The following is a 24,140-nucleotide window of genomic DNA, read 5'->3' as shown; positions in this document are numbered from 1 at the left end:
CATAATTAAATAATATTATATATATTATATATAATTATATATTTAATATAAATTAAAAATACTAAAAATTTAAAAGTTGCAATAACATTCATAAAATTAAAAATGACATTAAGAAAATTTTAAAATAATAACAACAACATAAATCAATAGTAGGAACTAGAAGCTTGAGTGATGTTTGGACATGTCTTCCTTGTGTTACCAGGGGTATGACAATAAGAACAATTTTTTGCCTGACTTTGTTGTTCTCTGATGTCAATCTCTATTCTTATCCTACTGAACTTGGGTCGACCTTTTTAAGTTCTTTTTAGTTCTGGATTTGGACACAAAGTTAGGCCTGTGTAAGTTGGCCAATAGTCTTCGTGTTTGAGTTCTCCAAACTTCGTATACCTTAAAAACTTGTTGTAAGGTATATAGGAGAGATATGTAGATGTCAAAGTTGTGTTGTGTGTGTAAGCATGAAGCAAGTACATGCAGGCATGGGACGTGAACTTTTTGAAACTTGCCACAATTACACCACATTTCATTTAACCGTACTGTAAATCTTCCTACAGGTTGAATTTCTGTTGGATGTTGCATTTCTTCGACTAAAAATCTAGTGCTTATTCTATCAAAGGTTTTGACTATGCATCTTAAATTGCTTTAGTTATAATATCTGAGTACATATGTCCAGCATTAATCATTACATCTACTTCCTTGCTTTTGTCAATGAAGAATTTATTACAACGGGTATATATTGCCATGACCATGGAGCAAATTGGTAGATTTATAGTTTTCTTTAAGACAGAATTGATTGACTCCGCTAGGTTTGTTGTCATGTGTCCCTAGCATCGTCCGTTGTCTCATGTCAGTGTCCATTTTTCCCTTGAGATGTTATCCAACCATTGTGCAGCTTCAGGATTATTATCTTTTACTATGTTGTAATAGTAAAAGAATCTCGGTTCAGTCAGCCCATATGCTGGAAACAATATTACAAATAAAATTAATATAACTAGCTAAACAATTATATAAAATATTAATGATAATATAAAGTACGTAAAAAAATAAAATTACTCATATTGATGACATCTTTCTTCAGTGCAGTGTTTTTGAATAGTTGCATGAAGTTTTGTGTAATGTGTCTAATGCAATGTGTCTAATGCAATAGACATGGACAGAACATTTCTGTCCAACTACTTCCATTTCTGGAGTATGCACTTCTTATGGCCTCGTAACGATCCGAAATAAGGCACAACCTCTCTTGCGGGGTTACGTACCTCTTTAAGTTTTTTTTTTAAAAAAGAACCATACATCATTAGTTTCACCTTCAACTACAGTAAAGGTAATGAGAATTATGTTGTTGCGGCCGTCTTGCGCAACTGTCACTAATAAAGTCCCTTTGTATTTGCCATTCAAAAATGTTCTATCCACTTGAACAATTGGTTTGCAAAAGTCAAAACTATCAATGCATGACTTGAAGGTCTAAAAAATCTCTTGAAGAACACATTTCCCTCGTCAAGCAAGCCACCCTTGTATGCCCATTGTGTACTCAATTTCCAGATGAAGCCCAGAACATACAATTGCATTGCAAGCAACTGTCTAGGTAACTTATAGTATGACTCCTCCCAATTTTCGAAGATATTTTCAATGGCATATTGTTTTTCCAACCATTCTTTTCTATAGCTGATTGTATAACCCATTGTAGACTTTATGTGGGCTAAGATGGTTGCAATGAGTGTGGATGGATCAGTCTCAATAATTTCACGAATGGTTTGAGAAATCATTAGTAATCCTAACTTGTTATGATCCTGTGAAATGAGTGGGGAAGTACATATATGGCACCCTTTAAGCTTCATTATTTTCCAGTGTTGCTCTTTGGTGCGCAATATAGCATGACATCTCTAGGCACAATCGTTGTGAACGCATTCCACGATAAGCCTAGTTGTGCTTGACATCTTTACCTTGTAAGTGCAATGATTGATAATGTGAAATCTATTTATGACGTCTTGCACTTGTTCTTTTGTTAGGAAGCACTGGCTAACAAATAGTGTTCCAGGTGGATACACTACCATTTCACGATCAAGGACATGACCAAACTCAGAGTCATGTTCTTGTATTTGACTGGAAAAGTCTAAAAAATATGGAGGTGAGTTGTATAATGGTAATGGTTGTGATGGTGGAGTATTTGGATGTGGGAGGGAGTCTTCTTCATCATCCTGCTGTTGAAATAAGATTTTATCTTCGTCCTCGCTAAAAGGATCAAACACTTCGATTGGGAGATCCACAACAGCATGTTCTTCAATGGAGGTTTCTTCAAGAGGCTGAGAGGGTAGGGTTTGTTAAAATGGTTCGGAGGGTATTTCATTAAGGTCTATGAATGGCCCAATTAAAAGTTGTGTGTAGGATTAAAGGTCAGAATTCATATCATATGTTGGAAAAGATGGATTTATGATTTTGTAAGTTTGGTAAGGTGAAGGTGAAAGTTGTGGTGGTTGGGTTACGTTTGTAACAAATATAACATATAATTCTATACTTGATTAAAGTTTATTTGAATCGTGGATGTTGAAAAGTGCATCGACGTCTTCATCATTGTTCAACTTAATACATGTGTAGTTACTAACTCCCGGGCCAAGTTTAATTGGGTAGCGAAAATGTATGGTTGTCACCCTTTCATTTGAGTCTCGGTTAAGTTTTGTGTGGATGACTTTCTTGAACCTTTGTAGAGTCACTTCTCTTTTTAGATGTACTAATTTAGCTGATGGTGAGATGAACGTGACTCATTCATTAGGACATTGGTTAATGACACTATCAGAGTGAAGAATGACATAGATTGAAGACATTTTTAGAAGGAGAAGGTTCACAAGAACAAGGAACAAGTTTAGAAGGTTGAATGAATAAAATGAACACGAATATGACTATTTATAATAGTTTAGTTAGATTCTTAATCATTCAATGCTTCACCACGTTTTACGAGTGATGGTGACCTCTCTATTTACGTAGACTAAGAGATAGTGACTTCTCAATCACGCAGACCAAGAGATTGTGACTTCTCAAGATTCCAAGGCTACTCTCTCGTACCAAAGTTTATCTATAAATATGTTCATCGAAGGCCACATGTTTTCATTCAAACTTGCATCCATCTTTGTTCTTTCATTCTCTTTGTCTTTGCTCCCATTACTAAAAATGTTGCTCTGAAAGCAAAACCAACACAGGTTCGTTTTCATTGGAAGAACGGTAAGTTTTATATGTTACCATTATTAACTGAATATATAAATCAATATTTTACATATAATGTTACTAATTTATTAATAAATGCAGGAAACTAAAAAACATGATTTCATCTTTCTGTCATTCAATGCTAGAACCTAATCCTCTAATTGTTCCTATACATGAACAACTTAGTTTTGTTGGGGTAGCAAAGTTAAGGCATCTTAAGGTGATCACACATTGATAACAGCTTTGGTCGAGAGGTGGAGACCTGAAACTCACACATTCCATTTTCCAACAGGGGAGTGCACCATAATCCTAGAGGATGTTGCACTTCAACTCGGGCTAAGAGTTGATAGTTTACCAGTTATTGGTCCAACAATGTTTAACTAGATGAAAATGTGTGACACATATCTCGGTATCGTGTCAGTCAAGGGAGAGTCACTTATTGGCTCTATGCTAAAACTAAAATGGCTAAGAGACAACATGTTGCCATTACTAGAAGAACTATATGAAGAAGAAGTTCACTCTCATTGTAGGGCTTATATATTAGGTTTAATTGGAGGTGTTTTGATGCCTGACAAAATAGGCAACAAAGTACATCTTATGTATTTAGCTTTCTTAACTAATCTTAGAAGAACAAGACGATATAGTTGGGGTTCTGCTAGTTTAACTATGTTGTACAGGAAAATATGCAGAGCCACGGAAGTTGGTAGCAAAACAATGGGTGATTGCTCATCACTGTTAATGTCCTGGGTATGGCATTGCATGCCATATATTGCGCCAATTTATAGTAATCCACCAATATATCCTCTCGTGTGCAGATGGAGCGGGGATAGAGTACTAAACTTTCGAAATAAACCTCACAATGATGTTGTGGGATACAAATCAATGTTTGATCACATTTAAGCTAAATAAGTAACTCTTTATATTTATTTTCTTATCTTTTACACATCATCTTAAGTAATAAAGTTAAATATATTTGTAGTTTTTATAGGCGCCATATCAAAATTTGCAAATATCAATACCCATGGAAGCATATAGAAATGTTCAACTATGGACTTCATATATCGTCATCCTTTATTTTGCAATTGTTGAATGACACCAAATAGATAGAGTCAAATTATAGTTTCGACTCTTCCAAGAAGTCCCTTCTCCACTGAATAATTTGAATGACCTCCACAAAATTGACATGAGAGAAAGACATGATAAAAATTGGGTTACAAGACATGCTTAATGAATCGAGATATGGAACAACAGAATTGAACTGACAATAACGGGTCATCCAATGCAAGGCCCATTGTGTCACACACAAGAATACATAGAATGGTACATTGCCAATTTCATCTATTTCCTATCTGTGCCACCACTACTACAAGATCAAAGGAGGAGCGACCAACAACTAACGGCTACCAACACATTTGAAATCGGTATGACTTCTATACCGTCGTACCACGAGACTGCATCAATTCCTCTGAATATTATGCCAGAAGCAAACATAATTAACACAAGACATTCATTTGCAACAACATCATAAGATTTTTTTACAAACTTATTTGGAGTTGATTTTATAGCTCCATCTTTAGCACAAACTTATATGCAGTCTTTTTACCAATCAAATTTTGCTAATGAACCTGGTAATTCATCAAATGCATTCCAACAACTAGACCTTTATGATAATCCAAATTCTCCACAAGTTCATCCTGAAATCTCAGAGCAACAACCACAACGACGAAACTCACCACATCACAGACGTCGTCCTCGTTGTGGAACTGACCACTATTACGGAGATAGTTAATTATTAATATTGTTATAAATTTGTTATCATTTTTATTAATACACTTTATCTTCATCAATGTTACCTTAGTAATATGAAAACGTTAATTTCAAAATATTTATCTCAACTATAAATAATTAACTTATAATTTAATATTTTTTTTACTTTTTCCAAATAAATTTTTTATTCTCAAATAAAATTTATTCAAAATTATAATAGTAAAGTTTTAGGGTTTAGGGTATTAAAAATTATAACATTAAATAATGTTATTTTTAAAAAAATAATTTAATTAAAATAAATTTTTTATTCAAAATATCATTTTATCATACTAATATTTAAAAATATTAAGTCAAAATTACATATTTAAATAAATAAATAAACATAATAATATTTAATATATTTATTTAATTTTAAAAAATATATTTATTATTTTTTAAATATAAATAATTTAAGCATTAATATTATTATCTAAAATAATATACTTATTATTTAAATATTTTAATTAGTTTTTAAAAAATTATCTAAAATAATTTACTTTGTATTTAATTATTTTAATTAATTTTTAAAAATTTAATTATTATCTTAAATATGTTAAATAAATTTTAATAAACATTTAAAATTAATATTATATTATTTTATTTATTTTTAAATAATATAAAAATATAAACATAATTCAAATAATAACACTTATTTTATTATATATAACTAACAAAATATTTATAAATATTTATTAGAATAACATATTATGAATATTTATTTTAACAAAATAAAAATATATAAATATAATTTAAATAATAATATTTATTTTATTATATAAAAATATAAAATAAAATTTAAAAACCAAAAACAAAACTCAGAATTCGATTTTCTGGCAACAGAATTCTGGGTGGCCAAAATTTTAGGTTTATTTGAGTAATAAAATCGGCATGGGGTCTATTTAGATATTTTTATTTTTTTTATAATTTTACTGTAAAAAAGTCTGAATATGGACCCTGAAAATTATTGCATATATAATTCTGAATTTGGGTTTCAATCTTTTCTGTATCGTAAAAATATATAAAAATGGACAAATACTTTAACATCTTGTCTGAGTCCTACTCATTAGTACCTATATGTTAGTTAAATAAGTCAAATTCATATTAATTTACCTCTTTCATCACATTTGCTGAAATCCGTTTCAATTTTATAATTTATTACACACACATAAAACAGCTTTTATTTATTTTTAATTAATAATTATGTTTTGTAGTACATATATTTACTTTTAAAAGAGATAAATTTAAAATGAAAGGATCTACTTATGACTGTTGATTAAAGAATTGGTAACTCAATTTCATTATTTTTATTTTCTATTACGTTTATTCTTATTGTATCCTTTTGTTTATGATATTTTCAATGCCTAACCCATTGCTTCACAATTTGGTACCATTTGAAATATGTATTAGCAATGACAATAATAAGCACATCTTTGTTGCACTCATCAATTCATCTTCTGAGAAGCCTCTAACATATGAGCGACCAAAAACACGTTCTACTAAAATTATAATTCTTAAATTCTATTTATTTTTAAAATAAGGAAACATACATTTTATCATCAAATATTTTACAAATAAACCAATAGTTTTATTTCATTCTATTTTATTTTATTACGGTATATTCACATTCGCTTCATTTAATCCTCGTTAATATTGTTAACTTCAAATCTTATTTTAAATTTAATGAAATTTATAAATAAAATTAATATATTTACTTAAATTATTTGAAATATTTTTTGTATTTAACTGCATTTTTCTATATGTTTATCAGCAATTGAAATTAAAAATAATTAAAAACACTCATAAACTAAAATATGAAAAATATAACTAAGTTTAATTTTTAAAAAGTCTTATATAATAATTTAAAACGTCACGAAGAAAATTTCACATAGCCGAAGAAAAAAAAGCCCCTAGAAAAATAAATAATAATAACATAAAATAAAAAAGAGTGAGAGATGGTCTCGAGGGTTTTGGGCTGGGTTTAGCAGCAGCACCTTCTTTCTGAGGGAAGATATTGTGTCTGTTCTTCAACTTGAGTCCCTGTCAACTTGTTTGTATCTTTGGTTTGCGAAGAGAGAAAAAGCAAAGCATGTGGTATTTATGCGTTTTCTACCACAGGTTGTTGGATTACAGAAAACCCGAAGTTGAATCTCTTGCACAACTCTTTCAAGCTTTCCAGGACAACCAAAACGGTGTCGTTCCCTCAGAGTTACAATGGAAGCTCCCTCTTCACCACCACCCCGATTCTCCTTTCCATTTCGTCAACCTTCCTTCTGAGCAACTTGCTCGTAACATCGCCAACCGAAGTCAGTTTCCACCTTTTATTTATTCAGTCTCATTTTGATGATTACTGTTTACTACAGTTTTTGTTCATCTTATTGCCCTCGAAGGATTTTTCGTTTTTGTTTTGTGGGTTTGTTTAAATTTCGAATTTTGAATATTGGGGTGGAAATTTTGTAGGTATACTTGTGAAGGGTATGTATGAGGTATGGGGGGAAGGGGTAAGCTACGAGGAGTTGAAGTACTCTGTGTTGAGTTACCCTGATGAGAGGAAATTGCCATACTTGGATTCTGATAGCACTTTCAAGATTACTGTTGACAGCTTTGGGAAGGTAATTAGTCTCGAGGAGCAAAAGGAACTCATTCAAGGCCTCTCTTATATTCCTTTCAAGGTGTGCTCTCCTTTTAACCTCAGTGCTGCTCTGTGCTTTGAAAATTAAATTAGGAACACCAAGAGATACCATCCCCAATAGGTTCGAAAAATATCGTCAAATTTGAGGTATTTCGTTGCATGTGGGAAAGTATAGACTTTGTTCCTGCTCTCATAGCATAGAGTGGTGGTCCAGCAGGATCTTTTTAGTGTGTGTTGTGTTTTTTCTTTTTCTTTTTCTTTTTCTTTTTTTGTAGATTTGTGGGTTGGTAAATTAATTTTTTTTAAATGCAATTTGAGTCATTGATGTTCACAACCATGCCATAAGAATATTGTTGAATCTGGATGGGGATGATGACCACTACATTATAGCTTCTGTGAAGATTTTATGGATTTATGTGTTTTTATTTATGTAGGCATCTTGTCTTCCCCATTGTTTTCGTTTGAGCTGGCCGTAAAGTCCTTTTATTTTACAAGAATGTATTCCTTATCTCTTATTGATCGCACTTTGTTTGCAGGGACGAGTAAATTTGAGAAACCCAGATCACAACTTTTGGCTTATTGAAGTTGATAATTATGGAGGTAATAATGGTCTTCCTCCAATTGTACAAAAGAGAATCTTCTTTGGTCGCGAAGTTGGCGGGGCTGATAGGAAGCTTATACCCACATATCAGTTGAAAAGCCGTACTTATCTTGGGCCAACAGCCATGGATGCCGAAATGGCTTTTCTGATGGCTAATCAAGCACTAGCTACTTCTGGGAAACTAGTTTATGACCCTTTTGTTGGAACTGGAAGTATTCTTGTTGCAGCAGCTCATTTTGGAGCAATGACCATGGTTCTTCTTTGCATTATTTCCTTGCATTGTTTTTACAATTGATTACTTCTTGGCAAGTTCATGTCAATATGCATGCCCAGTATTTCTTTTAACAAGAACTGATCTAAATTATTCAGGGTGCTGATATTGACATTAGGGTAGTACGTGACGGGCGCGGTCCCAACTGTAATGTTTGGAGTAATTTTAAGCAGGTAAATGTGCTTAACACTATCAGTCTATCACAATTGTTTTATGGTTAGTATGAAACTTTGTTAACATAGTCCACTTATAATATTATGGCAGTATGAATCTGCTTATATAAAGCATACTTTATAATATGTATCTCACTCTGATAAACTTATTTGGCTGTACTTTTACAGTATGAATTGCCAATGCCTGTTGGTCTCCTAAGGGCAGACAACAACCTTCCTCCCTGGCGTTCTGGGCTGAAAGAGGTGATTATTTGAGAAAAAAAAATTCTGGCCCTTGTACTTTTAATCTTAGTTATTTACCTTTTTTTTTTTTTGAATCTGAGAAAATTTCTATTATCAGCAATTTTGCTAGTGTTTTTGCTATCTAACTAAAATAAAGTATCAAATATGTTAAACATGTATTGTGGTTTCCTACTTTCTTTTCATTAATAGTGGTGCCGATTCTGGCTTCTGTTATTTTACATATTGGTCCTGTTTGAATAAATTTCTAAAGAAGTGCACATAGGAGGAAAAATCAGTATAAAAAATTAATTAAATTTCTCCATGAGTTTGGAACAACTTATACTTCTCTATTTTTTGAGAAGTTCTGAGGAGTTTTTTCATTTGACTTTTTAAAAATTTGAAAAGATAAGTTACTTTTAATTTATGGAAGAAGTTTTATTCATTATTTATACTTTTTTCTTCCTCTGATAAGGATTTCTCTAATAGTTCACCCAAACAAGCTTGGTATTACTAATGATTTGAATAGCACCTGGTGCACTAATGGTTAGGCAATATACTTATTCTTGGACAAGGTATCATACCAATGCCAATCCTTTTTGTTTGACCTGGCTCTCTATAAGCCAGATTGGGCCTTAATATTTGATTATTGAATATTGTTCCAACTTCAAAGTGACTGTTTAACAACAACCAAGCTTCATGCATTCCCTTATCCCACTAGGTGGAATACATACTCCCATGAGATCAGAATGCAACTATGTAATTCTAGTGTATGTAGCCTTTGTATTTCATGACAGATTCTCTTCCCAAGTATTTGAGTGAAGTGCACATTAGTGTGAGGTGAATGGTAATATCTGGATAATCTGCAATTTGTGTATTTATTAAATAGAATTATAGAAGTATGCTGGCTGGCAAGTTCTGCCACCAGTTGAAATGTAGATCTGGGAAGATAACTCAGGGCATATCATCTCTAATTTTGTTTATAAGGAAATACTACAATGTTAAGTGCAAGAATAAATTGCTGGATGCAAATTTACTCTGTTTTTAAATTTGTTTTAAAAAATTGTTGATACCTTTGCTATTTATAAGGTATTTGATGCTATAATATGTGATCCTCCTTATGGAGTGCGAGCTGGGGGACGCAAATCTGGTGGTCGGAAGCTGCTAAAGGGGGCTGTGGAACCTTATGTTGTTCCTGATGACAAAAGAACAGATCACATACCATCAACTGCACCTTACAGTTTAGTTGAGTGTGTGCATGATTTGCTTGATCTTGCAGCGAGGATGCTTGTAATGGGGGGCAGGCTTGTGTTTTTCTATCCTGTATTGAGAGAAGAGGATTTTGCAGAAAACCATTTCCCGGAGCATCCGTGTTTTAAACTGATTTCTTCATCAGAGCAGATCCTTAGTTCACGTTACAGCAGGGTATTATTGACAATGATCAAGATAGGTCCTTACACAGAGGAAATAGCCGAGGCAGCTAGGTTAAGACATGTTGAATTTAAGGAGAACCACGTAAAGTGGTTAGAAGATGGTAATCTTCATTCTGCAGTTTTCAGTCCAGCTGATGCTCAGTTAACGGAGGCTGGTGATTCCAAGTTTATTAAGGATCCAAAGCCTAAATACAGAGGAAAATATGTTTAGACTTTATGATCAGATGGTCTTGTCCCTCATCATTATCTTAGACAGCACTGTACTTTTCAGTGTCCTAGAGGTAAGCTTGTGTTTCCACTATATGGATGCAAGCCAATGTACCCATGTACCCTTTTTTGTTCAATTTAGTAATCTTTTCTGATATTATTTTATAAACATATCTTTGTCTTCCCATTTATTCAATTTAATGAGGCTGCTATATTCATACTTTCCTTAAATCTACCCAACACAACTGGTGCTTGGGCAACCCCTAAAGTTTAAATCTTTGGAGTTGACCCTCTTCAACTTCTGCTAGCAAAGTTAGCTACTTGAGGCTAAGAAAGTTATAAATCTGAGCAAAATTGTCTTCTGCATGATGGTTCTAAAATATTAAAAAATAATAATAATAATATAAAAATTAATTGCATCTGCTTAACCATAGATTAGCTGCTTGTTGCTGGAACCTAATCTTTTCTTTCTGTTAAACTTTAGTTATATGGCACATTAAAATTTTGATTTTGACCTAGTTTACTGATGTTTGATTCATACAGTTGACCTTACTTAACGAGATTAAGACTTTGTTGTTTGTAAGAACATTTATGCAAGAGGCTTTACAACTGAGTAATAGAATTAATTGAAATACTGTTTACATTTTGTTAGTAATCGACTTTATTATTAGAATCAATGGCACATCGTTTACTGAGTATTTATTGCCATACCAGTTGCAAGAACTACATGAGTTGGTTTTGCTCGTGTTATTATTATTAGTCGTTAGTTTTTTGTTACAATGATCATCGATAAATTCTTCTATAGTCTTCTGAGCAACCTGATCAAGTATCAGATGATTATATGTTGCTTTTTATTATACATTGCAGGTTTGTCCATCCAAATGTTTCACTAACAGGAATGTTCATGTGTGATACGTTCTGTCCTTGGTTAGGGAGAAAAAAATAAAGAATATACATGTTCAATGAAGATTCCTAAAGGTTTCGAGTTAATAACTTAATTTTTCCACCTGATATTGTTTCATCTTGGTCTTCTACTTGTTCAAGTGTTTACTTCCCTGTAATTTTTAAAAATTAATTCCTTGATAAGTCTTTTCGTCTGTAATTTCAAGTTTTGTATGGTTTTTATTTCCATTAAAGAAGATATTTTATAAGTATCAACTTGACCAATATGATTGTAACAGTTGGCTTTAAGCGTTGCCAATATATTTGAAGGGATATATTACCTTTTTCTTATCGTGTACAATAACTATTTGCTTTCAACATAACAAGAAAATAAAATTCAACAATGCTATAGGATAAAATGAAACCACTCATATCAACTCAATAAATTAGAATTTTGAACTTTTAAAACAATTGAATCAATATCCCAACCAAAATGTAATACTGAACCTAGGATGATTAGTAATTTTTTGTTTTAGCCTTGGGTGCTCCCATCATCTTCCTTCTGTGGCTCTAAGTTCTGTCCTGAAGCCAATGACTCTGCTTTCTATTGAGTAGTTTTGCCCTCCGCAGCTAAAGAAGTATAGAATCATCTACTTAGGCTCCTTTTTGTCCATGAATTTTACAGCTTGCAACTAACACCACAATTGCAAAAGTGGTTGCCACAATTGCTACCTTGAAATGCAGATCTCAGGAAAATCAGAAAATTATTATCCCATTCATAATTTGGTAGCAGACAGAGGCCAGGGGATTGCTCCTGAGATATTGTATTGACATGAGTTTTGAGTTTATCATTGTTACAATATTAATTACAACATATTAAGCTTGAGTATGGATTATGTGGCTTTTCTTACGTTTGAATCTCACATTTTATGTTTTATCCATTTTAAATATTATTGTTTAAATTAAATTCATTTTAATTTGACTTGAGTTTTCAATATAAATATCATATTAAATTAATTCACATAAAAACATGTCTTGATTTAGACAATTTATTTCTATAATTTTTTAATCTTAAATTTTTTATCTATTTAATTTATATTTATTTAGTAAAATAAAAATCTTTATTATTAACAATTAGAATATTCTGTTATACTTTTTAAAAAATATATGTATTTTTTATCATTAATCAATTACAAATGATATTTACGTATATTTTTTATTTTTAAATTTATAGTGGCTAGAAAATTTGCCATTTTATTAGAATATGGAAGAAGAAACGCGATGGAGTAAGGGGGAAGTGATAGAGTGAGACTTCATGGCCCTGAGTGTCTCTACATGGCAACAGAAAAATCCAGTTTGAATCTGTTCAATGTTTTCAATCGTTCCAACGTTGTCACCCAGAAGAACATGGAAGATGGAAGATAGTAATAGTAATATTCTTTGGTTTTTGAATAATGTCCTTTGTCACAAGTTAAAGGCAATGTCATAGGATGCATTTAGGAATAGCAATCATAAATCTATCAATTAAATTAAATACTTCTTAATTGAAGTATTTATTATGATATATTTAAATTTCTTTTAATTCATGCCACATTATTTAAACTCTTTTTAGTAAATTTTTATTAAAAATAATAACATTTAAAAGAATTAATATATTAAATGTATTAAATTATATATTTTTTAATAAAAATTTAGTATAAATAACTTTATTATATGCAATTTTTTTTTTAAGATTTAGATCACACGTATTTTTAAATAGAAGTAATTATATTTGAACCGAGGAAGTCTGTCATAAATAGTAACACTCTCTCGTTAATTATTTAACACAACTATAATTACTAAAGCTCGAATTTAAAACTATAAGTTAAGTTAAAACAATTCTTGACCAGTTGATTCATATATTCAAAAATTATTAGGTGCCATATTGCATAAATTAAAAAAAATCATATTTAAAAAAATATTATAATTTTTAATTGAATATTTTAGAAAGAGTCTTATTAATTAACTTTCTAAATGTATTAATTAAGAAATTAATAATAATATTTTTATTAAAATTATTATAGTACATTAAAAGTTAGAGTAAAAATGTATCAGCAACTTTTTTTAAGTAAAATATATATCAAATTTGTAATGTGCGTCAAAAATACAAAATATAAAAAATAGTAGCTGAATTTTAGAATGTAAGGAACTTGATTATTTTTAACACAATCTAGGATGGCATGCAGTGGCTCACCTTAGATGTTAGTTTTTTTTTTTTTTTCTCTCAAATGAATTTTCCATTCTCGTCTGTTGAGATATAACTATCAAGCTAATTTGACTCTTCATAAATTATTTATTTTATAAAAAATAATTATTTAAATAGTGTATTTAAGATGGAATAGCAATAATAAATAATAAATGTTTCAATTAAGAAGCATTTGATAAAGCATATTTAAGTAACAATCATAAATATATTTATGCACTATAAAGCATGTGAGGGCTATTCTTTCTCATATTTATTTGTTTATTTAACTACAGTGAATAGCTTCATTTTAAAGTATAATGGAACATGATTAATTATGATTAGGATTTACAGGTGCGGGTATATCGTGGGGATGTGGGGTTTATCAAAGATGATTCACCCAACTTTAAAAATAATCGTTGATTTTCATGCTAAATTCTCACTGATTTTCAAGTTTGTTAAATTTGAATAAAGGAAACACGTGAAGTTGGAGTTTTTGTTACCTTGTCAATGAGGGCAAAAGGACTTATAAAGCATATTTATGCACTATGAAGTTGCAAGCCTCACAATGTTAATTTCTATAGCCCTTATTAGATCATGTAGTTTCTCCTTTAATTCTTAATTCTATGCCCTGTTTTCTGACTCACTGTGAAGGAGTTTATTGGCATTAAAGCCAAGAATCTTGGGTGAGCCTTTGATTAGTTCATTAAAAACACAAATAAAATAACGTAGGATTGCTGAAAATGAAATTCTACGATTTAAATAAGAGAAAACATTCTGGCCAGATCGTGCAAGCCATGCAGCACCTAGCTGCGTTGATGAAAGACAATAAAAGAAACATTGCTTTTAATATATTCAAGAGAAATCAAGAAACACTGAAATAGTAAATTTTATTAAAAATTATTATATTTAATAATATTAATACATTAAATTTTATTATTTTTAACGTAAATTTACTGTATATAAATTTCTTATTACGTCTTGAGGAAGATACGAATGTTAAGAAGACGTAAAAGAAAATTAACAGAGACAATGACAAAAATGATTTGGTGGTTTCCTGCTAAGAACTTTGCAATGTCCTCCTTTGGAGCAGTGCTTTCTACAAACGACATCACAATTGTCGTCGTCTGGTGTACCCGGAACGCACTTCCCTATATGGTTGTCAAAGCAGCACTTCATTGCACTTGACTCACCCATCAAAGTTGCACTGTCCATGACAGCACCCTCAACCATCTCTTTCTCGTATCCTGATTCAATTTCAATTAACTTCACATATTAATTATACTTTGTATATTAGTGATACAATTCATAGTATAAACTCATTCTTTCTTTTTCTTTGGACATATATACATATTTTTAATCAAATATTAAGGGTATGAAATTTAATTTACCCATGAATAAAATTATGACCACAACGTAGGCAAATGGAAGAAGCCTTCTCACTGATGTAGTCATCCTCGGATTGCTTTTGTTAAATCGGGCAGGGACTGAAATTTTATTATATATATATATATATATATATATATGTCAAATTGATTACACCTATTTATTATTGAGTGTATTAAATTTTGAAACATAACTTTATCTATTTATTACTCTATACATTAAAATTCAGAATGTATAAAGTCAATCGCATTGACTCCACTTACTTATTACTCTACATTAAAATTCAAAACGTATAACTTATGAATTAAAATTATATTTTATCACACTTATTATGTTTTAATTATATTTAAAGAAAATTTATTAGTATTGATGGTTATATTATGTTACAAACGCTAACATAAATATTTATACTATAGATTAACTTAAATTACCATTATTAAAATTAATTATAATATTTTTCATAATTTACGAATTAAAATTATTATTGTATTTTAATATAATCTATATTTTATTATATATTTCAAACACTAAAATATATTTTGAATTAAAAAAATTAAACTTACAAAATTATTAATTTATAATATATGTTGTTAAATTAAATTTATAATAAAAAACAAATTTACATATTTAAATTATTTTATTAATTAATTTAACATAATCTATATTTCAATATGTACTTCAAATATTAAAATATAATTTGAATAAAAAAACACATTTATAAAATTATTTATTTATATTATATATTGTTAAATTAAATTTTTAATAAAAATATAATTTTACATATTTATATTATTTTATTAAATATTTTAATATAATCTATATTTCAATATTTATTAATAATACTAAATTGTAATTTAGTTTTAAAATATTATATTTATCAAATTATTAGTTTATAATATATATTGTTCAATTAAATTTTTAATAGAAAGACAAGTTTACAAATTTAAATTATTTTAATATAATATATAGTTTAATATATATTTCAAAATCTAAAACTTACTTTAAAATTAAAAAAATTATACTTACCTAATTATTAGTTTATATTATATATTGTTAAGATCAAATAAAATAATTTATATTTTAATATGTTCATCAAATATTAAAATGTAATTTGAATAAAAAATATATATTTATAAAATTATTTGCTTATAGTATATTTTTTAAAATTAAATTTCTAATGAAAATATAATTTTACATATTTAAATTATTTTATTAAATATTTTAATATAATCTATATTTCAATATTTATTAACAATACTAAATTATAATTTAGTTTAAAAATACTACATTTATCAAATTATTAGCTTATAATATATATTGTTAAATTAAATTTCTAATAGAAAGACAAGTTTACAAATTTAAATTATTTTAATATAATATATAGTTTAATATATATTTCAAAACTTAAAACTTACTTTAAAATTAAAAAAATTATACTTACTTAATTATTAGTTTATATTATATATTGTTACGATCAAATAAAATAATTTAAAATTACTTTCTTAATTTGCATAATTTATGAATTATTATCATAATTAATTCATACTTATTATTTTTGAATTGTATTTAAGGAAAATTTATTAGAATTGATAATTATATAATGTTAAAAATGACAATAACAAAATTACTGTAAATAATATTTAATAAAAAATATTAAAATTTATTATAAATAATTTAAACGAAATTTAAAATTTTCTATGTTAAATGTTAAAAATAGAAAAAAGAATATTGATTAAATTGTACAAAAATACTTTTGAGAAAATTTTATGAAATTCTCGAGTTATTTTTTAATTATAAATAAAAATATATCTTTATTTTTAACTTTTATTTAACATTTGAATGTTGATTATTATTTTATATTATATATTATAAAATTAAATTTCCAATGAAAAGACAAGTAAACTATAATGCAAATGAAAAATAACTTTTATTATATTAATTTTTTATTTTTTGACTTTTCATATATCACCGGACTTCATCTCTACTTATATAAGTCATATTTACATCACTTTTAAAAATTTGCTCACAGTTTTTTCTATTATCATCTTTTTTTTTGTATTTTGTAATCATGTCAGCTGTCAAGAATTACCTACCCACGTAAGTATATGTATTTTCGAGTTTGATATTTTTTATTTTGTTTCACTAAATTGTATTATATATTTCAATTTAAGTTTTTGAGTAAACATAAAGCTGTATTTTTTTAAATGATATAATGTATTGAATTTTATTTTTAACTGATTAATTTGTATCAAATTTATCATTATTTTTCATGCTTTTGTAAGAGAACAACAAGTTGCAATGAAGATAAATGGACTTTTTTTAACGATCTGAATTCAACAACAGATGGTTGTATCAAACTTATATCTCCAACCGTGGAAACAATAAACCAAAAAGAAAGAAAAAATTAATGTATAAATTATAAATTTATAATGTATTTTTCGAATTTCTTAGATAATACAGTAATTTATATTTGATATTTTCTTTTAGGTTACAACTTGAAGAAGATGAAGTAAAAAATGAAGAATAAAAGGCAAGAATAGAAGATTTAGAAGATTGAACCATTTTTATTGCAATATTGTATAAATACTTTTAATATTATGTAGAATTTAAAAAGTAAAATATCATCAAACATTTAAGTTTTTTATAAAATAAATTTGTTATCTTATTATATATATTTCTCTTACTTTATTATTATTATTATTATTATTATTATTATTATTATTATTATTATTATTATTATGTATCGACTTTATTTTTAACATAAAATTTGCCTATATTTTATTTGTGACTCATAAACTTTATATTATATCAACTTCTATAATTTTAATTGATATAAAGATTAATATTTATATTAAATAAAATCATTCTTCTCTTTAGTTTCTACCTAAATCTTAATTGAAAAATTTTTAACTACTATTTTTTTCTCTTCTTCTATTATTTTAATTTTTTTTAAAATAATTTAATAGAAATTGATATGTCATAATTATGTATAATTTATTATTGTAGACAATATTTTATTTATATTTTATATTATAATAATTATGATGATAATAATTGATGAATTGTAATTAAGAAAAATTTATTAAAAATGATGGTTGTATTATTTTAAAAGCGGCTATAACAATTTTGTTGTGAATGACATGATACTTGATAAAAAAAATTATTAAATTTTTAAATGTAACAAATTTTGAAAATTTCATTGTGAAGTAAAATTATACCTAATGAACGAAAATAATTAAATAGTAAAAAAAAGATCTATTAATTTCTTAAGTAACATTTTAATTGATATTAATTTAAATTATTTTATTAAATATTATATATATACAATTTATATTTTAATTTGTACTTCAAAGACTAAAATGTACTTTGAATTAAAAAAATATATATATTTACAAAGATAGTAGTTTATATTATATGTTGTTAAGTTAAATTTCTGATGAATAGGCAAATTTATATATTTAAATTATTTTATTAATTAGTTAAGAATAATCTATAGTTTGATATGTACTTTAAACTCTAAAATTTACTTTTGCACTAAAAAATTTACATTTATAAAATTATTATTTTATATTATATATTGTTAAATTAAATTTCTAATGAAAACACAATTTTATAAATTAAAATACTATATATAAAATAAAATTAAAATTGCTAAAATAAGTTATAATATTTTGCATAATAAAAATAATTAATAGAAAAAAATATCTATAAATTTGTTGAGTTACCTTTTAATTAAAATAACATTGTTTATTTACTTTAAGTTATGTTTAAATTTAAATGATATTAATTTAAATTATTTTAAAAATTAGTTTAATATAATTTATATTTTATTATGTACTTCAAACATTAAAATATACTTTGAATTAAAAAAATTACACTTACAAAATTATTAGTTTAATATAATTTAAATCATGTATATTTTTAACATTAATTTGTATCAAATCTATCATTATTTTTTTAATACATCATAAGTAATTATTTACTTTTATGTTTTGTAGAGAATAATAAGTTCTAATAAAGATAAATAGATCACCGTTGTAGGATACACTAAATATACATAACAAAAAAGAGTTAATTAGTACTGATATAATACTAATTGATAAAAATATATTAGTATTTGTATTTTCCTGATTAAAAATTTATTATTTTTAATAAATTATAATTATGTTATTTTTATATATTGTTGTATAATAATTAACTAACTTAATTTATTTTTAAATTTTCTAATTGATTAATTTTTTCTTTCTACAAAGCAATTACATACATGCTTCTATAGTATGAGGTATTTTTTACCGGTTCAAAGATATATTAAAGTAAGGAAAAATATATTTCATAACAAATTTTTCAGTGACAAAGAACAAAGATAGATTTGCTGCCGTTGAAAACTATTCTTTCATTTTGCAATTCTATGCCGCTAACTATTATTAAGGAATTAAATAATGATAACATACTTCCTTACCGTATCTTTGAGTTTGTGAACTTTGAAGATTTGAAAAGTCGTTGTGAAAATAACATCTTAACAAGTATTTTGCTGTAAAATTTTACTAAAATTGTTATATAATTTGTATTTAATTTATCAATTAGTTTTCTAAATTTATTTATTTTATGAATAGATGTAATTAAAGCGGTCATGCACACAAGTTCTATTAAAGAAAAAATAATTGCTTAAGGCAAGATAAAAGAAGGAGGTAATTAATGTATAAATAATAAATTTGAAATATATTATTCAAATTTCTTAGATCATACAATAATTTATATTTTATATTTTCTATTAGGTCGTAACTGTGCCCAATTGCGCACTAACATAGACCTCACAAAGGATGTTGGTCGATTAAGACATTAGGACGATGGTCATGGAAGTCGAAATACGCTAAAGAGTGTGTAACAACTCACCTGCCGAATCAACTAGCCCTGAAAATAGATGGCGCTAAAGCGCGACCTATACCCGGCCGTCGGGGCAAGGACCAGGCCCCGATGAGTAGGAAGGCGCGGCGAGAAAGATGAAACAAAAAATGGTGAACAAAAGGCAATGATAGAGGATTTAGAAGATTGAACCATTTTTATTACAATATTGTATAAATACTTTTAATATTGTGTAGAATTTGAAAAGTAAAAATATCACCAAATATTTTTATCTTTTATAAAATAATTTTATCTTATTATATATATATATATATATATATATATATATATTATGTACTGACTTTGTTCTTAACATAAAATTTGTTTAAATTTTATATGTGACTCATAAATTTTATATTATATCAACATATGTAATTCTAATTGATATAAAGATTAATTTTTATATTAAATAAAATCATTATTCTCTTTTAGTTTCTATTTAAATCTTAATTGAAATTTTTTTAATTACTCTTTTTTCCTCTACTTCTATTATTTTAATTTTTTTAAAAATAATTTAATAAGAATTGACTTATCATAATTATGTTTAACCTATTAATGTAGATAATATTTTATTTATATTTTATATTATAATAATTATAATGAAAAATTTAATTTTTTTAAATTAAAAAATTAACAATATTTTTACTTAATAATTTTGTTGCAATTTTTTTTTATAAAATGTTATAATGATGATGATAAATTCAAAAATCTCAAATTAAAACTAATTAATTATAATAATTGAAATAAATTAAATATTATTAAATATCATAATAATGAAAATGAGTATAATTTGATATTTAAATCGTTAGGTAATCGTTGGTTTTGTATATTTAATAATTTTATATTGTAATGAACGAATATGTAAAAAAAATATAACGTTTTAATTCTGAATTAAGTTTAAAACTAGTAATTTTACTAAATAGCTCATTCTGGTTGTCATTAATGGCTTTGACTTTTTCTTTTTGTCTAAGCTCAAAGATTTTTTGTTTAGTTTTGGCGCTAATCTTAAAAGGTTTGAACATAGGTTTTTCTAATTGAGGTTGAGAAGAGGAAGAAGCTATATCTTCCACTTTAGGTTTAACAAGATTAACAGAGATTTTTTCTCCTAAAATATGAAGGTATTTGTTGGTGTAATTAGTCTGTTCCATGAGGCCTTGAATATCATTGGGAGTAATAGACTCATCAGGGTTCTTGGTTTTGAAAGGAGTAGCAGTAACAGTAACATAATTACCGCTTTTGTCTTTTATGTTTGGTAACTGATATTGAGTTGTAGGTGGCAGTTCACTTTGAACAATTTGTCCATCTTTAAACTGCCAAGATATAACATTAACAGAGGAAGTACTAATAACGTCCTCTTGTCAGGGGTAATCAATATTATTATGAATGGTTTAAGCATGATACCAATCAAAGAATGAGATGTTCTGCTTGACCTTTTCGAGAAATTGGTAGAATTCCTCTTGGATATCGGACCTATTTTTACCCTTATAATTTTGGAAGAACCACTCTCTTTGAGGTTTCCATTCCTCAGAGTAGAAATCTTTCCTAAGGGTTTCTTTATCTATAATGAATTTATGAGATAATATCATAAGACTCATTAAGGGAAGAGTAAGTTGGAGATTGGATACTCTGATTTTCTTCTTCTTTTTCAGAAGTTTGGTAGACATTTCTAGGAATCCTAGAAGAAGTATCTAACCCCTGTAGGTTTATGGAAGGATCATGATTAATAGATTTGGGGAGTGTTTTTGATTTTGACATAGAATATCTCAAAGGCACTTCTAATTCTCTTCCTGATTATTTTACCCATGAATATTTACAAGATAAGTGAGATGCCTAGAAAGGTAACAACCCCATCTAGGGGTGGTACGTCTAGAGGAGGAAGAGTTAGGCTCGCCCTGACTCTTAACAAATCAAAATCAAAGTCTGACATGACAGACTCTTGTTCCAACTCTTCGGAGTCATCCACTCCGACTGGGTCATCTACCCATAAAGCCATCCAAATTGTAAAGTCATCTACTCAACAATCTGCGATTCCTAAAAAAGACTCATCCAAACAAGGCTAATTCTTCTCAATCACAAATTAAAAGTGCTAAACAAACTAAAGCAGATTATGCTTTTCCCGTTAATACACTCCTAGCCATCCAACAAGGAAGCCTAAATAGTCTACCAAAAAAATTTTGGCCTGACATTGCCTCTGATGGAGACATAGAAATTGATTTAGCAAACCTAAACACTATAATCCAGTCTTTTAGTCAATCTCAAAAAACAATAAGTCTCCCTAATAAAACAGAAAAAGCTATTAGCCTTCAAAAAGATAAGCTAAAAGCCTCAAATGTCAACCATTATATGGCAGAAGGAAAATTCCCCTCTATCATCCAAATAGAACCCGAATTTTGGGACAAAAATCCTTACAAAGCCATTACCAAAGCTTGGTACTTATATTTTCGTTTATGCTCATTAATAGAAGATTTGGATAGGAGATGAAATTCTTCTCCTAAAGGGATATTATTTTCAACAGTCTTAATAATATAATCAAAACTGTTTTTCTTGGAGTGTTTTTCAGGAACATATAATGTGTCTTGAGGGATTTCTGGAATGGTCCAGTCATCCATGCTTTGATTTATCTCTTCAAAGCGAATTTCTTCGTCAAAGAGATTGTGTTTGTGTGTGATTTCAGAAGTCTATTTCTCCTGATCATTGAAGAGAGTATTTTTGGTTGGAGAGGAGGAGGATGAGCTAGACCTGTTTCTTAATATATGTTTTCATGGTTTAAACATGAAAAAGGGATCTATTCCCGCTGCATTAATCTATAGGATTCAGTACAAAGTCATGAACTCCTGTGCTTCTAGAGTCCTTCTTAAACCACAAAAAGGTGAGACTACTTTGTTTATTACTAATATGACAAAGGCTAATGTCTCTCTCCCTAGGACAATTAAGTGGGATGAAGTTTCCCTCCCTGAGAAGTGGGTTTTAGATAAGGCTTCACCTTGTGTCCCTAGACCTGCTCCTCAAATTGAAAATATTTCTCAGGACAATTCTGGGAAAGTTGAAATAACCTTTGATAGGAGAAACTCCTTCTCTTCCAGAGTCGATGCTTATAACAATTGTTCTAGTTTTGCTTCTGCTAGGAGGTCATTCTCTTATAGATCTCAAGCTTCTAGGTCTGAAATCCTCAAATCTATTAATCATGATCCTTCCATAAACTTACAGGGGTTAGATACTTCTTCTAGGATTCCTAGAAACGTCTACCAAACTTCTGAAAAAGAAGAAGAAAACCAGAGTATCCAATCTCCAACTTACTCTTCCCTTAATGAATCTTATGATGTTATCTCATAAATTCATACCCTTAGGAAAGATTTCTGCTCTGAGAAATGGAAACCTCAAAGAGAGTGGTTCTTCCAAAATTACAAGGGTAAGAATAGGTCTGATATCCAAGAGGAATTCTACCAATTTCTCGAAAGAACATTCCATTCTTTGATTGGTATCATGCTTACACCATTCATAATAATATTGATTACCTCTAGCAAGAGGACGTTATTAGTACTTCCTCTGCTAATGTTATATCTTGGCAACAAATACCTTCAGGTTTTAGGAGAAAAAATCTCTGTTAATCCTGTTCAACCTAAAGCGGAAGATATAACTTTTTCCTCTTCTCAACCTCAATTTAAAAAAATCTCTTTTCAAATCTTTTAAGATTAGTGCCAAAGCTAAACAAAATATCTTTGAGCTTAGACAAAAAGAAAAAGCAAAAGCCATTGATGACAACCAGAATGAGCTACTTAGTAAAATTACTAGTTTGCTCACTACTGTCCCTGATACTCCTCAAGCCTTTGAAGAATCTAGCGCCAAACCTAGGACTAAATCCCTTGCCAAAACAGTTAATGCCATATCTAAAGCTGATTCAGAACAAAATTCTGAAACAGAATCCATTTTGGCCATTAATCCAGTCAATAATTGGAAAAATTCTTCCAAACTTTACTATAATAGAGCTACTGCTCCTGATCTTATTTTAGAGAATAAACAAGATTTTATCCAAAGTTTTAATTCTAATGATATTTATATTTGGAATATTAATGGATTATCTGAATATAATATCCTTGCCAAACTCCAAAACATGTCTGTGGTTGCTATGGGCTATTTTACTAATCAAAATATGCCTGAAGATACCATTGTTTACATTCTAGTTGCAGGATTTACTGGTAAACTCAAAGATTAGTGGGA

General features: G+C 28.1%; 1 protein-coding gene across 1 annotated transcript; it reads left to right on the top strand.

Annotated features, from left to right (window-relative positions):
* The first annotated feature begins 6,941 nt into the window (after nucleotides 1-6,941).
* On the top strand, nucleotides 6,942-10,754 carry LOC113858630 (tRNA (guanine(10)-N2)-methyltransferase homolog). Its single transcript, XM_027491343.1, has 6 exons — nucleotides 6,942-7,301; nucleotides 7,456-7,667; nucleotides 8,164-8,481; nucleotides 8,598-8,672; nucleotides 8,841-8,915; nucleotides 9,981-10,754. The coding sequence occupies exons 1-6, from the start codon at nucleotides 7,085-7,087 to the stop codon at nucleotides 10,533-10,535; spliced, it is 1,452 nt and encodes a 483-aa protein (XP_027347144.1). The 5' UTR covers nucleotides 6,942-7,084; the 3' UTR covers nucleotides 10,536-10,754.
* The last annotated feature ends 13,386 nt before the right edge of the window (nucleotides 10,755-24,140 follow it).

The sequence above is a fragment of the Abrus precatorius genome, unplaced genomic scaffold (genome assembly GCF_003935025.1).
Source record: "Abrus precatorius isolate BTA unplaced genomic scaffold, Abrus_2018 Scaffold2, whole genome shotgun sequence".
NCBI classification, from domain to species: Eukaryota; Viridiplantae; Streptophyta; class Magnoliopsida; order Fabales; family Fabaceae; genus Abrus; species Abrus precatorius.
The sequence above is the reverse complement of the archived record's forward strand: the minus strand, read 5'-3'. Positions and strand labels throughout refer to the sequence as shown.